The 16,281-nt window shown below is 35.7% G+C and overlaps 1 protein-coding gene across 2 annotated transcripts in view; it reads left to right on the top strand.

Annotated features, from left to right (window-relative positions):
- RSBN1 (round spermatid basic protein 1) overlaps window positions 1-13,963 on the top strand; it is a 28,544-nt gene extending 14,581 nt beyond the window's left edge. The window contains exons 2-7 of one of the 2 annotated variants that reach the window (XM_063297410.1): window positions 247-917; window positions 3,004-3,141; window positions 3,484-3,626; window positions 4,725-4,892; window positions 7,047-7,155; window positions 8,724-13,963. In XM_063297410.1, coding sequence (XP_063153480.1) covers window positions 247-917; window positions 3,004-3,141; window positions 3,484-3,626; window positions 4,725-4,892; window positions 7,047-7,155; window positions 8,724-9,068 — 1,574 coding nt within the window. In that variant the 3' untranslated portion in view covers window positions 9,069-13,963. Of the gene's footprint in view, window positions 1-246; window positions 918-3,003; window positions 3,142-3,483; window positions 3,627-4,724; window positions 4,893-7,046; window positions 7,156-8,054; window positions 8,578-8,723 lie in introns of those variants that run through there. The other variant, XM_063297411.1, reaches the window with a different exon arrangement.
- Window positions 13,964-16,281: the final 2,318 nt, after the last annotated feature.

Genomic DNA, 16,281 nt, shown 5'->3' on the forward strand with positions numbered 1-16,281 from the left:
AGGGCTCCCCTGGCCCCATTTACCCAGATGGGATCTGGTTAGCTGAAACAGGGCCATTGGCCAATTGTCTTCAGCACTATTAAGAAGCATTTTCTTATTTTAGAACAATAGTCAATTTTTAAAAGTAAACCTTTATATTAACATTTTTCAGTGAAAAGTATTGATGCATTATTGCAAGAATACATAATTTTATCTGATACAACTTTTTTTTGCAACATAAATACCTTATTTTCTTACTACTTTTAGAAACCCGAGATGAAAATGGCAAGACCGAAATATCTGACAGTCTTATTGTAAAGAAAATAAAGAAGAAGAAGAAAAAGAAACACAGAGAAGATGTGAGAGGGAGGCATCTGAAAATGTACAACAAAGAAGTGCAGACAGTGTGTGCTGGTCTTACCCGTATCAGCAAAGAGACTTTGACTCCAGGGGAGAGTGATAATTTGGAAGAGAACAAGGAATCTTTTAGGTATCTAAAAGATGAACAGCTGTGTCAGTTGAATGTGGGCATGCAGGAATATAGGATACCCCAGGGGGTGCAGTCTCCATTTACTACCCACCAGGAGCATTCTGTTCGCAACAGCTTCTTAAAAACAGGCACTAAATTTAGTAATTTTATTCATGAAGAACATCAATCAAATGGAGGAGCTCTGGTTCTTCATGCCTATATGGATGAACTCTCATTTTTGTCTCCAGTGGAGATGGAGAGATTTGCAGAAGAGTTTCTTGCTTTGACATTCAGTGAAAATGAGAAAAATGCAGCTTATTATGCTCTAGCTATAGTTCATGGGGCAGCTGCATACTTGCCGGACTTCTTGGATTACTTTGCTTTCAATTTTCCTAGCACTCCAGTGAAAATGGAAATCCTTGGCAAGAAAGATATTGAAACAACCACCATTTCAAACTTTCACACTCAGGTAAGAGAAATTACTCCAAGATGCCTGAATTCTAATTTGAATCCAGTGTTGATGAGATGATTGTAAGGAATATTATGCAGAAAGCTGAGCCAAAATCCAGAGTGCTTTCACTTGGTGATATTTGTCACCTCCAATTGCCTTTGCAGGCTGTGTCTCAAATACAGTCCAACATTATCTTCCCACATTTCACATTCCATTGTTCCCCTCCAGACTTTGCCTTTACAAGGAATAGCATTCCTTTTAAATTAAGACCTAGATATAGTAAGCCTTCACTGATAATTTGAGTCTTTATTGTGTACAATTTTGGTGCCATCACAAAAGGACTACCATGAGGATTGCATTGCTACAAAATGGCTGATGAGAATGTCCTAGTCTACAAGAGCAAGCAACTTCCTTTTGAAACTTAGTATAAAACAGAAATTAGGTCTCAGTCTTAAATGGTGGAAACAAAGTTGCTCCCACAAGGTACAGAAAAATTTCACAGAAGGAAATTTAGTATGATGCTCAGACTATTATTTCTGCCTCCTCCCTGCCAAACCCCACATTCTTTTACCTTCATTGGTCTGTGGAGATGGTTAGGGAGGGCATTATCTTCATGCTTTTTCATTTATTATTTTATTCAATTTGGTGCTGCCTAACTCCAAATGATTCTGGGTGGCTCACAATGCAACAAAAATACAATAAGAAACAGCAAAAAACAAACTAGAAGAAAAAAAAGATGGTGAACCTGGTTGACACCTCAAAACATCCCACCAATATCTAACATCCAGCAGAGGGGACTCCAAACACCCTACCCATCCATTGTTCATGGATGCTTCTGTATAGAATCATAAAATACAAGCCAATTTTATTAAGAGGGAGGATTTTCAGCCAAATATATCTAATTTTTAACATAGGTAGGTAGGAATTTTTGTTAATATTATTTGAAAAGACTTGAACAGTACTCTTAATTGAATATCTTATTGCACGGACTAGAATTTTTATTAGGTTTCTTACGTGTTCTTCCCTGACATCCAAGTTTCAGATCTTTCTATCAAAGGTCTAGGGACTTTTGTCCTCTGATAGAAAATGCAATTGCTTTATGTCAATTGTGAAGGTATATTGAAAGCTATTTACCCAAGCAAAACAGAAGGATGTACTTGGAGCTGGGTATCAGGAATCTATCTTTTATTCACTTTGATGAGAAACTACTACAGTCTAAATGTACATTTGGCATTGGTAGCCCTCCATTTTTCCCCCCAAAATGGAGAAGTGTAAAGAAAAGTGTGACTGCCTATTTCCTTTATATACTTGGCATATTTCTTCATCATGGATAGATTAATTCAGAGAAATCACTTGGGATTTTTTTTTAAGTTATTGAAGTATAGAAATTCTGACCTCCCCAATAGATCCCTGTGGACTTGTTTGACAAGAGAAGATAGCAGAAAGTCATTTTGATTATAGACTTTAGATTATTGTTTAACTCTGGAACTGGTAGATAAGAAAATAGCTCTATCCCACTTAGTACTTTAGTACTGCACCTCGTTAGACTATCTCACTAGAGATAAGGAAACATCTTATAGATGTGCTTCCAGTTGGATGTATTTCCTCTAATTTTTTTCCAAGTAGTAGATGTTTCAGTTTGGGCATCTGTTCTATTTCCTATAAGTTTACCATGGAACATTTTTTTCCTGGTGGTTCTTTAGTTGTTTGGATTCTTTAAGAATATCTAGTCATTCAGTTTTTCATAGATGCTTTGTTACGTTTCCTTGTTTTAGATTTTGAATGATTTTTATAGAAATGAATGTAGTTTATAAGCCTTAACTATAGCTTAAGAAATTATTTTTATTACTGCTGTATTACTGTTATGTTGAAATCCAGGATACTGTACTTGTTCTTTTATTAAGCACAGTATTTTTTATATTTGTTGCGGTATTCTATGCAGCTTACCCACAAAATGTTAATAAGAGGACAGGGGAATTTCAAGCTCAGATATTTGTGTGTTCTGTATATGATCAGTGCCAGTATTCTTGATTTCACAGGAAATTTATAAATGCTTTGATGCTCTGGGATGAAATAAATACTTTTTTTTTTTTTTCTCTATAAGGTCAGTCGAACATACTGCTGTGGAACTTACAGAGCAGGTCCAATGAGGCAGATCAGTCTTGTTGGAGCAGTGGATGAAGAAGTTGGAGATTACTTCCCAGAATTTCTAGATATGTTGGAAGAATCTCCATTTCTCAGAGTAAGTACTAAACTTTGCTTCTTCTTTTGCTGACTTAACTTTTAATGAATGTTAGCACTGATAGTTGAACAGTGATAGAATGAAAAGTGATGATAAAGCATTATTAAACAGTAACAGAATAGTTACATAGGAAAGCAAAATTGTGATTTTGTCTAAATCTACTGCATGACTGAATGAAGTAAATTATAGTGAAATCATAGAAATGTGATTTGTACAAATTACTGTACATTAGTGATGTGTACAAATTACTTTTTAATAAAGAAGTTGCTTCTCTGTTTATAAGATGTCAGACGCACTTCATGTTGCTGGCTGACTAGTTTAGTTTTCTTTCATGATACACAGATGACTTTGCCTTGGGGTACTCTTTCGAGTCTCAGACTTCAGTGTAGGTCGCAAAGTGATGATGGGCCCATCATGTGGGTAAGACCTGGAGAACAGATGATCCCAACAGCTGATATGCCAAAGTCACCATTCAAAAGGCGCAGGTAATCTTTACAGCTGGGAGGGAATTTGCACCTCTGATTTTTAACTGAGCTGATCTCACCATCAAAATTGGCTCAATTTATTCTGACAATTTTCTGAAACTTAGTTTACATATAAATATGTAATAGTAAATTTTCCTTCCAATATAACTTAAGTCCTGGTAATTTTATAGGCACATGTGTGTATTTTAACCATGATATTAGCATAGATAATTCAGACTGATACAAGAAACAAGGTATTGATTCTATGAAGTTCTAGTGTAATGTTCTGAACTGAGTGCACTGAAAGATGGCTTAATGCAGTCTGCATTGTTTTGCCAACTGAAACAGTATGTATTTTAGAGGTTAGTTTCCTACTAAGGTATGTTGTGCTGGAATGTAGATGCTTTGGATGGACTGAACTGCTATTCTAGTATTATTCCTTAATGCAGGTATTAACAGTCAGCTACTCTTGTATTGTTTTTTTTATGGTAAAACATTAAAATGATATTGAACAGTATAAAATCATTAGCATTATAACAGCAAGGCAATGAAGACTTTCTGTGTCATAGCTGCACACTGTTTTGTTATTTGTTAGTTTGATATCCTGTCTTTACTTCAGGAGCTCAAGGCAGTATACATAGCACTCTAATGTGTGGTTCTCCTGGTGCCTTTGAACTCTCAATTTGCATCAGTCCCGGTGAAGGTTCTGGAGGGCCGCACACTGCCAACTTTTAAGTTCATTGAATTGCTGCGATGTAAGCATTTGTTGTCTGTGTATTATATCTAAGCTGTGAAAAAGTTAAAGTTATCTGTAGCATTTGTCTTTCAAAAGACCTACTGATAGTGCGCAAAATAATACCTGGTATATAGCTTCTGCATAAACTTTTTAAAAAGTAGCCTCATGGAGTTCACTGTTATGCTTTGCATCCTTTACTGTTTTCCATTTTAATTTATATTGCATTTGGTGAAACTAGAGTTAAATCCCTAACTATCAAAGTGCCTATATAGCAATGTGGTAAAAGTTATAGCTGATTTCCATTTTTATGACATTAGTTTTTTTCTTCGTATATCTACTTCAAAATTTTAATAATGTCTTCCTCTCTTCATTCCATTTCATAGATCTATGAATGAAATAAAAAACCTCCAGTATCTACCTCGGACCAGTGAACCCCGTGAAGTTCTCTTTGAAGACAGAACAAGAGCACATGCTGATCATGTGGGGCAAGGGTTTGATTGGCAGAGTACAGCTGCTGTTGGAGTTTTAAAAGCTGTACAGTTTGGTGAATGGTAAGAGTAGTGTTTATAGCATTTTAAAATAGAGATGGATTATTTTTTAGCACAACTTACTTTATAAAGTTAATTTATGTTAGGAGTCATTTTTGCTATAAATTCTTAAAATCCAAATTACCAGGAAAAACGAATCTCTGAAAACTCCCAGAGTATTATTTTGATGCTTGTTGATGCAAAATAAATTGCTTTCGCTGTAGACTTTTGTAGAAGGATATTTTGAGGTGACGTATTTTGGGATGAACTCTTGCAACAGATCAGTTTATGCATGAGTTTTTGCAGTTTATGCATGTTTTATTGTAAACCGCCCAGAGTCCCTTTTTGGAGATGGGCAGTGATAAATAAAATAAAATGAGATAGATAGATAGATAGATAGATAGATAGATAGATAGATAGATAGATAGATAGATAGATAGATAGATGAGGCCTATTTGAAAATATTCCGTGGAAGCTGCAAAAAGTATTAAATTTATGCCTCAGTGAAACCTCTACAGAACAGGGTGTTTTTGCCTTTGTATGCTTGTAAGTTATCTCCTTCATCAAATTGGTAACTGGGAGTAAGAACTGGACTAGTCAGTGGTTTGCTGTGAGCAATTCACATTATTGTGTCACTTTCTCAGTACACAGATCTGCCTTATGCTGGGCTCCATTGTTGAGGCAGGTCCAAGGAATATAATAGTGAACACTTTTCCTGTCTTTTGGGATTCTTTTTGGTTTCTGAGTCTTAAGGATGTAGACAATGTGTATAAAGAGATGTAGACTACTATACTGACCCTTTTCTCCAGACTTATTAAATCGCTTAACTGGTCCTATGTTAAGAGATATGATCAGTGTACCCTTGCAAATGAGATCCCATTGCTTAAAGAGACAGATACAAGACCTTGACTGAAGAAACCTGTGTGACTCTGGGGAACTATGAGCCAATCTCAGACATTCTGCATTATAGAATTGGCTCTCTTGTATGACCAATGTTTATAAGTGGGTGCTGCCTTCCTTGAAAGATGTGGTACCTTCCTTGAAAGATGTGGTGAGCCTCCTCTTGAGGAGTCCCTTCCTTGACCAGGCTGCTGTATGTATCCAGTGCTAGATCTGCTGTTTTCCAGTATTCAACTTTCTTTTTCAGGACAGGTTGTAAACAGAGTGCTGAAGCTTCAATTGCAAAGTGCCCTAGAGGAAGTAGACTATTAGGCTCCTTTATAGTTGGGGATTATACCTAGCATGGGACAGAAACTGCATTAGTTTAGCTGGTGGATGACCTCTGTTGAGACTTGAATGGAGGGAGCATGGTTCTCCTGAAATTTTTAGATCTCTCAACAGCATTTATCATAGTATCCTTCTGGGTAGCCTACACGGATTGGGAGTCAGTGGCATTGTATTATAGAGGTTCTGCTTTTTCCTGAGTAGACAGTTCCAGACGATAGTAGTGGAGGAGGAGGAGCACTAACACACTGGAACAGCCTATCACTGGTGGTCTAGATCATGTCTTCTCTCCTAAGCTTCACGAAGGCTGTCAAAATGAAGCCATTCAGAAGATTTGGTTATTGGAATGCCTAATACCATTAATAATACAGTAATGTTGAAATTTGAGTGTTTTTGTATTGTGTTATGGTGATGTGTGGTGATTATTTGGTTGTATGCCACCATGAGTCCTAATGGAGTGTGGCAACATAAAAAATACGGTAAGTAAATAAAACATCTTAGAGGCAGAATGGGAAATAAACTGTATTTTATATGTACATGAGTTTACATGTCCCAAGACATATAGAATAGAATATATAGAATACTTTATTGGCCAAGTATGATTATACAAGGAATTTGACTTCGATAGAAGAGCTCTCAATATATTTACATAACATAAAAAATAAACAATAGTAAAATAATAATGTTATTTACTAAAACTATACAATCAAGAAAGAAAAAAAAATGAAGGAAATAATACTACAGCTATTAACTAACACACACTCATATTTAAAAGAATTAAGGGACAGTATACTGCACCTGTTGTCTAACCTATGTTCACATTTAACAGAGCATTACCACCTAAATGAGGGGTAAGGTACATTGTTCTGCTGTTGAATTTATGCAATTTTCAAAAAGTCTAATTTTCAAAGTTTTCTGTTTTCAAACATATTTTTACAATCTTCATTTCTCTAGGAGTGACCAGCCTCGTATAACCAAAGATGTTGTTTGTTTTCATGCTGAAGATTTCACTGATGTAGTTCAAAGACTTCAGTTGGATCTGCATGAACCTCCAGTATCACAGGTAGTCAGCACCCTCTTGTACTGTACTGTACATGTTTCAAATTAAAATGTTGTTAGCTTTTTCCTGTAAGTTTTTTCTGTTGACCTTTGATTATGAAATAAGGTCTCCAGAATAACACACACATGATTGAAATGCATATATGAGTGGGGGTTGGGGGGTTAGGTAATGTTTCTTTAAAAGGAATATAATGTATTTGGATTTTGAATAGAAGTACTCAATATCAAATCACTTAATCCTCTCTACTAAGCAAAACCATCCATTCATAAGTGCCAGATATCTCGGTGTGTGTTAAGATGGGTTGAGTACTGTTTAATAATGCCTTATAGCAAAACATTCTAATAAATACCTTGCTTAATATGTAATGCTTGACCTTCCTGTACCCATATTATATATGAATTTCATAGTTGTTTCATAGTATAGATAGGGAACTTTTGGGGGCTTGGCACTTATTTGAAATTTTGAGAGCATCTGATTAGTGCAGTCACAAATTGGCTGGCATAGTCAGTATGGCCAGTCACAAAGCATATCAAATGGCTAATTGTTCCTCAGGATGCTCTTTACCATCCCAATAGGAGCTTTGTGGCCCAAGCATATTTACCTGTGATTTATTGTAACAGATGCTTGTTACCATATAAAAATCCCAGCCCAGGAATACCATTCCATGGCATCAGACAATCCCTGTGCTATCCCCAGATTTATTTATTTTTTTGCTAAAAGGCACATATGCACAAAATGGGCAAGGCAAAATCAGTCTCAATCAAAAATCTATCTCATGAACTTTCCCTTTAACAGCATGATTGTAAATTATCCTTTTGTGGCTTGTTTTAAATTTGCACTATTGTCCAAATCTATTACAATGGCTTCTTGTAAAAAAAAATATTGAAGGGTTTTTTCTCTAGCTTCTTCCCAAGAGAAGAAGCCAGCAATTGTTTTTGGGTAAGTCAGGCTTTGCTTGGGCTTTGTCAGGTAAACCTCTCCTTTATCTTTCAGCAAAGATTCAGTTAGTATGTATAGAGGCAGGATTTCTTAAGCTTAGTTCAGGCTTTTGAACATCTGTTAATTTCAGAAGGCATTTTATATTGATATTTGGTGTTTTAAATTGATTTTTGTACTGCTTTGTCTTAAAGACATTTTTATTTTACTTATTTGTATGGTGTTGTTCTAAGCTGTTTTGAAAAGCAAGATATAGGTAAATGTTGAACAGAGTATCTGGCTCCATAGATATTCATAGAGTTTCATTGTGACAAGAAAAGCCAAAGCGCTGTCATAATTAGCTCAAAGTTAAGGATTGGACGTTTTGACAGTTCTTTACTTGGTCCAACCCAGTATAAAATTTAGCTATGGTTGTTTGTTAACATTCCAACTTGTTCAATTGATTGCCTGCTATTAGAATGGGAATTTTATATATTTGATCCATTAGCACAGCAGTAGTTTCAGTTCAAGGCTATTGGCATTTAGACTTCTTATTGACTTCATCACAACAAATAATCTTTATGACTTATACTAATACACAGCACCCAAAATACACTTTTTAATCTTATTCATAGTTACCTCTTCTTTTCCCTCAGTGTGTTCAGTGGGTTGACGAAGCTAAGCTTAACCAAATGAGACGAGAAGGGATTCGCTATGCCAGAATCCAGCTATGTGACAATGACATCTACTTCATCCCTAGAAATGTCATTCATCAGTTCAAGACAGTATCAGCTGTCTGCAGTTTAGCTTGGCATATAAGGCTCAAACAATACTATCCTGGGGCAGAGAATTCTCAGTGTATGGAAAACATTTCAAATATGGACAAGGTGAAACCAGAAGGTGAAGACCAATGTACGCTTATGAAAAAAGAGCCTGAAGAAGGAAGAGAAGTACAGACTGCAACAATAGCATCACCATCACTGTTTTCATCTCTGTCGTGACTTGTCCTGCAACAAGATTAGCTGGTTTGCCCCTTCCAGCTTTTAAAACTAGAATCAGATCAGCAACACAATCCACAGGATGATCGTATACTCTTTCTTGTCTGATATGTACATAATCATACATTTTTAAACAGCTTTTTAAAATTTTGATGTGAAGTTATAGTTTTATAACTGGGTTATGTTTTATTGGAGAAAACTTGCCTATAATTCTATAAAGAAAGGTGACATTCCAAAATGTCAAGCGTATCTTTTTTACACAGATTATGCAAAGTTAGAGTTGTATTTTATTCCCTTAGTACAGCATGTAGTAGTGGACTACAACTTTTTGCATTTCTTTTTTTAAGGGATGAGGTAATAATTCAACATCTCAATAGTTTTTCCTTCAGGAATATCAAGTATTTAACACTTGATAAGTCTGATAACTTTTCATCTATTTTATCTTTAGCTTTCAGCATAAAAGGGATGTTTTCTGTGGAAGATTCACAAAGTGACTCTCCTTCCCATTCGATTAATGGCTTGAATGAAAGAGAAAGCACAGCACTTTTAATGATCAATGACATTTGTGTGTGAGAGAGAGTTTGAAAGCCTGGAGGAAGCTCAAGTTACCAGCAGTGTAGATTAATCCTTAATTGCTTAACAAGACATTCAGTAAGAAGTTGATGTATGAGATTAGTTGCAGAGTGTATGATCTTGTTGAAATGAAATAACTGACACAACTCTTTCCTGGTCCTCTGCTTTTAATGTTTATTGGAATATTGTTTTTTAATATCTTTCAGAACTGCATAACTTAATACACTAGTGTCTAATGAAAGTAATTGTTGGCAGTCTCTTCGAGGAAACTGCTATCTTTGAGCACTTTAAGGCTTTACAATATTTAAACCAACTTGGTGGCTTGTTTAATTCACAGTAGGCATCTTAGATGGAAACCATCAACTCCTTTGCATTGAGGCACTTAATCTAATAGGGCAGGCCTATATCTCCTTTATTCTTTGAAATTATATATTACTGATTCACATAAACTATCACATAATCACATATGGATTGCTACTTTCACAAGTAAATCTTGGATACCTTAATGCTATATTGGAAGATTAAACAGCACATGGTAGTATGTTCAGAATAATTGGCTTATATTTTTTAGCACTCCTTCAATACTTCCCAGTATTAAGTAGATTCAGCTTTTACTCATTGTATACAGAACAATACTTGTTTTTGGTAGTAAGATGAAATTGGCCCCTCATATGTAGAATCTGAACTTTATCACAATTTAATCAAATTTATTTGTATTTTCTAAATCTGTTCTTTGATGTAGGAGAGAGAATGGGAGTACTACACCAATGCAAATCAAGAAAGCAGCTGTGGGAAAAATGCAAATATTCGTATGTTTATAATAACAATTACTTTGTGCAATATTGTTTTGTGTAGATTTCATATTACATGAAATATGAAGATGCATATTAGCACCTCAGTATAGAGGACACAGTTTTAAACAAATAGCAAAATAATCAGAAAACTTTGCAGTATTTAGATAGAACTTGTATTACTCCTGATATATACATGTTTATGTATTGACTTGGTGCAGTCCTGAAGACAAGTAGAAAAATTTTCAACAAATTGATTTTCCAGACTGAAGTGGTCGGGACTTCCTAAGTAATCTGTGTAAATAAGGTGTTAGGATGAAACCTTTTTACAAAAGGTAATGAGTTCTTATGCAGGAGTGTAGCTTTTAATCTTAATGAAAAATTGTAAATTGAACAATACTGGTTCAGAAAACCTCTGTGTACTCTGGCTTTTAAAACTTTTTTTACAGTTGTCCAGAAGAATTTTCAAAAGCTTTAACTGGCTGTCCTAAGTAAAATTCTTCGTTGACAATATGGGGTTCAGTACTTCATTTATGTTTGACCAACTCCATCATGTTTTTTGCATTTCTCTTCCACTAATTTTCCTAGTCTTCCAAGCATCAATTTCCCACCGTTAAAGTTATATAAATGACCATGACAACAAATAACAACTCCAGACTTGTCTCTTGGATATTTCAACTGCATTGAGTTTTGTAAGGCAGCACTGTTTATAATCACTCAGGAGTTGGATTTAAAAAAATAATTGAATGAAAAACTGTTTATTACTTCAGTCACCCTGTTTTGAAATATACATTAGGAAATGTATCAAATTCTACAATCTTACAATGTTTATTAGAAAAAGACACAGAGTAACATGAAGATAGTAGTTGGGTCCAAACTTGCTTCTTTGAGAGCAGATGAAGTTTTCTTTTGGCAGGGGAAACCGGGGTCCAGAGAATGCTTTCAGCTAGAGGAAAAAAGTTTCCCAACCCTCCAGAGCAGTTCTTCACTAGGGGAGGGGAAGAAAAGAATTGGCAAAAATTACCAATCCACCCTTTTTTTCCCAAGGTGAACTCCATTGTGCACAGTTCTGGATCCAGTTCAATAACTGTAAAGCTATTTTGTATGCATTAAATTACAGCAATAGGCCTACAGAAGAGGAGAAGCTTTTTTTTACTTTATTGAGATACAACCTATTAAAGGTACATGAAGTGAACATTCATGACCTTTGCCATTCATGAAATATTAAGAAGATTAAGTAAATGATCCTGAAACAGTGTCTCATGCTTTTCCAACTCAAGAGCTTCGTGTCAAAATTGCACTGTATCATGTATAAATGTATTCATTAACTTACATTTCAAACTTTTAAAAAGACTTCAGATGTCTTTTCTGTTCACATATCTTAATTTCATGTTACATATAGTCTTTTATACAATTACTTTGGTAACATCTTTACAATAGTTAAAAAGTATGGATTTGTCACTATTACTGCATTCCCTAGCAAATACCAAAGAGCTCTGTGCATGAATTTTGGTGCGTCCGCCAGGACTTTGCTTATTTCTCTTTTTGCCTGTAGCCCGCTTCGTACTGCTAGACTGTATTTCATAGAAACCCTTGAGATTCAGGATTAGCCTTTTCAGTAAGAAGAGGGCTCAGTCAGAGTTTACTCAGCAAGCCTCAGTGCATATATCTCGCTCTGGCTCAATGGTTAGGCGTCTTTTTATAGGAGAAGTTAAAAACAGCAGTACAACTAATGTACTAATATGTGTGTATGCTAGAGTAAGAAAGACCAATACAAGTACCTGAGTGAAAAATAATCATAATGGACCTGAAAAAGTGAGTGGCAGAATGGTTTGTCTTAATGACTTTGTTTGGGAACATATAATCTTTGCTCTTGGAGTAGAAAAGAGATGAAAATTAATATCTCAGGAAGATGTTGGGAGTGACTTGAGCTGATGTGATGATTTCAAAAAATGATTATCTTGCCAGCATAATTGATACTTTAATGCCTAGTTGTTTTGCAAAGAGATTTCACTTAAAACTGACAGGAAATCTTATTTTATAAATTGCAAAGTATATGGATATTATATAGTTACAAAATCAAATGAAGTTTAAAGGCAGATAAATCTTTACATTTATTTTATTATAAGTAGCAGACAATTTGGGGAGACCTCCATTTCCAATCTGTATAATTGTTGAATACTAGTTAAGCAGTCATTATATTCTATCTTTTAAATGTCATTAGCAGATCCACAAACATGGTTCTTATTTAAAGATCCTGAGTAGCTCTAAGTTGAAAACTGGGAAATTTCCTTTATTTTACTAAAAGTTTATTTCTTTTTAAAGACCAATGAAAAATAAAATGTATTCAAGAAAAGTTGTATTGGGCTGCTGACTCATTTAGCAAATCAATAAGAGTAAAATTAAGATTTAAGTGAACTAGATATTTCACATTCCCCCTCACATATTTCTGAACGTAAGTAACGTGTAAATAATTGACATGTTCTCTTCCATGAAGATGGAACATATGGAGGTTTCCTGTGAGATTAAGGAATACTTGCATTTAATCATACAGGTTTTACCATACAATAAAGGGGCTCATTAGTAGTTTTCCTATTGTAAGGGCATAGCTGTTTGTCTAGAGACAAGAAAGTTTATTGAGCCCCAGGATGCATATAATTTGTTTTTTTCTCACGCTGCCATTCATATGCTTGAATTTATTCTGAGTGGTAAGCTATCTTCACTTGTGGCACAATCCAACCAAAGTTAAGCACCTATAAGTCCCATTTATTTTGAATGGGAGATAAGCAGGTGCTTAATTCTCCATTGAAATCAGTGGAACTTTAAATGTGTTTACTATTGGTGGGATAGCACTCTTATTTCCTTAAAAATGCTATTTATAGCCATATTGGTTGTGTTTGAAGGTTGCTATGAATAAGGATATTTATCCTTCAGCTCCTAAATTTTTTGTAATGTGGATAAACTATACGTTGGTCCAATAAACAAATTTCCAATAATGTTATGGCCTTCCATTGATATACATAATATTTTTAGGACCCAACAGCACATGTAGTTGATAAGGGGCTTCTCTTAATCTAGCACTTTCAATTCTGTCTAAGCAAATACTTATCTTTCCATGTTGTATAAAATAGATTTGTGTAGTGTTTTGTGATTAAATTCAGTTTTGATTGGCAGCTAAGATATTTTTCTGTGGTTTTAATAATCTAAGGTCTTTGCATATAAAGGATATGTACAATTGCCTGGAAGACTGTTTTTGTTTTTTGTTTTTTGCTTTGTGTGGCCTTAGTATATTTATTGACATTTTAGCAAGTGTTTTAAAGAAGTTTTTATAATAGTGTAAACTGATGGGAAAATTTTAAGCCTCTGTGAATAATCCTCTAACACAGTGCATTTCTTTTAGTAGGTGACTGTACAAGCGTATCACTGTTAAAGCTATTTCTTTGTTTAAAAAAAAAGTACAATGGAATGCATAGATTTTTCCCCCTGTAAAGTATTTTTTTAATAAACAGAAGTCTGATTTGTGCTTAATGAAAATGACTGTTTGGTAAAACCCTGTGTTAGAGAATATTGGATACAGTGGAATAAATTGGGAAGGACACCTAGTATTTTTTGAGTAGAAAGGTGGGATTAAGTTGAAGTGTGAGATATTCAGATAAGTAACATAAAGTAAACCAATGTATATGCTACTTCAGGGCAAAACCTCTCAACGTGGCTTTCAAAAAACCATTTGTTTCATATATGCAGCAAGAATATTATGCTTTGGAATCATATACAGTACAATCGATTATCAGGATTTAACTTTAAGGCATCTACTTCTGATCTATTCTGCTGAGCTTTCTCATACAAGCTGTTTTTAACCCAAGCTCCTGTTCCTTCTCTTTCTTTAGGTAGACTGATGTCTCAGTTAGTAAAACTTTTTATTTTAATAATGGAGAGATTTTTAGAATTTGAACAGCTCACCCTTTTTAGTATGATCTAGACTGTCTTGACTTTTTCCTGCCCGAAGTCTTTTTCACATACGCATGCGAGGGAATATTTTAGCAGATCACAAAGTTGGATTTAAGCATAACAGGGATTCCTATTTTCCCTGTTGGCTAGTATTAGCAAAGGGAGGGTCTTGACTGGAGATATTTCTAGATATCCCTCCCTCCCTTGCATAAGTTGGCCAAATTTAACTGAAACTCTATGTTCAGTGTTACTATAGATTTGATATTTTTCAAAAATTCTAGAGAAAACAATCCTGAACAAAATCTGTTGCCTTTCAAAAGTGCTTTAAACTGGACTGCTGTTTCACAAGTTACAAGCCTCTGTATCTCAGTGAAGCACAAAGCAGGAAATTATGTGAGAAGTGGTGTTCCCTTGATTGCTAAAGTATAAAACAGTGTTTCTCAATCTTGCCAACTTCCAGGTATGCAATCCTCAATTCCCAGAATTCCCCAAGCAGCATAGTCACTGCTGAGAATTCTGGGACTTGGAAGTCCATATACCCTGTACATGGAAGTTGCCCAGATTGAGAAACAGTATCAAGTGATTTGTGCCATCCAGAACATGGCAAGCTGGCAAAATGTCTGAAGAAGAAACAAACATGAAGCCACATTCTTTTCCACACTGCCTCAATATTTACTGAACAATAGTTAGACCTTCTATCCCTCCTTAAAATGTTTCCTAGCACCCCTGATATATGCTAACAAGCTCAAACTCTCTTCACCTGGGAGAGCAACCCACCTGCCCAAGTAGCTGGACAAAAATAAATGGCAACATATTATTTTGCTTCTTGCATGCCAGTTTACCTGTGGTTACTGCTTCCAAGAAACTCCTGGAGTCCCAAAGAACAGAACCTCTTAACGGCAGTGGCCAGCTGCACATCAAGAGGTTGATGCCTAAAATAAAAGCTAATCTGGGGTAATAAGGTTGGTGTAAAAAGGGTTACTCCAAGATAGGCTTCTTCGATTGACCTTGGCACGAAGGCAATCCATTTGTTCTGTTTTCTGTACATGTCATGTAAGTACTGTTGGGGGAGGCTGTAATGAGGGAGGAATCCGCTGGCAGTAGCTGGTGTTTAGAGATGTGCTGAGGAGAATAGAAAATGGAAAATAGCCTCAGCAGGCATTGAGATAATAACCAGCAAGGGACAATATAATGAAAATCTGTAATACAGCCATTGCAGGGAAGGGATGGCAGTGACTGACTGATACTCCTTTTTGACTTCAATTATACTGTAGAAGTCAAAGGGACAGTGAAGGTGGCCCCTTCAGTCTAAAGGCCTGCTCTTCAATGTGAGGTAAACAGCTGGTAAACCATCCAGGATTTAATCCTAGATGAGACTGCTACATATATCATGAGACCTGAGAGGAGAGGAAAGAATTTCCTTCCATGTCTACTTGTCAGACTGTTCTGTGGTGAAGCAGGCTAGGATTAGTGGTAATGATCCGTAGGAAGCTCTGAAAGTTTGTAGTGCCTACAGCTGCATTTGTATGGCTGAGACAGTGTAGGGATACTCATAGTGTACTATCTACCCTACTGCATAGTGTCTTCCACCATCTACACTGAGATTTACCCATCCACAATACTGTGACCTCTGTGACACTACATTCAAATTGATACCACACCCTACACATGCAGCAAAGTAAATTATGGATTTGCTACTTGACATGGAGGTGGGGATCTGAAGGTGCAGGGGATGTGTGTCTCTCAGACATTCCCTGAGTCAGTTTTAGCTTGATGACTGACAGAAATCTCTGCATGGATAAAACTGTTAAAATGTCACCCAGGCATCTGTCAGTGAAAGTCCCGGTTGATCTATAGAACACAGAGGCAGCCAGCGTGGTTGACACCATCAACTATCAGCCTAA

This window comes from Candoia aspera, chromosome 3, assembly GCF_035149785.1.
Source record: "Candoia aspera isolate rCanAsp1 chromosome 3, rCanAsp1.hap2, whole genome shotgun sequence".
Taxonomy (NCBI): Eukaryota; Metazoa; Chordata; class Lepidosauria; order Squamata; family Boidae; genus Candoia; species Candoia aspera.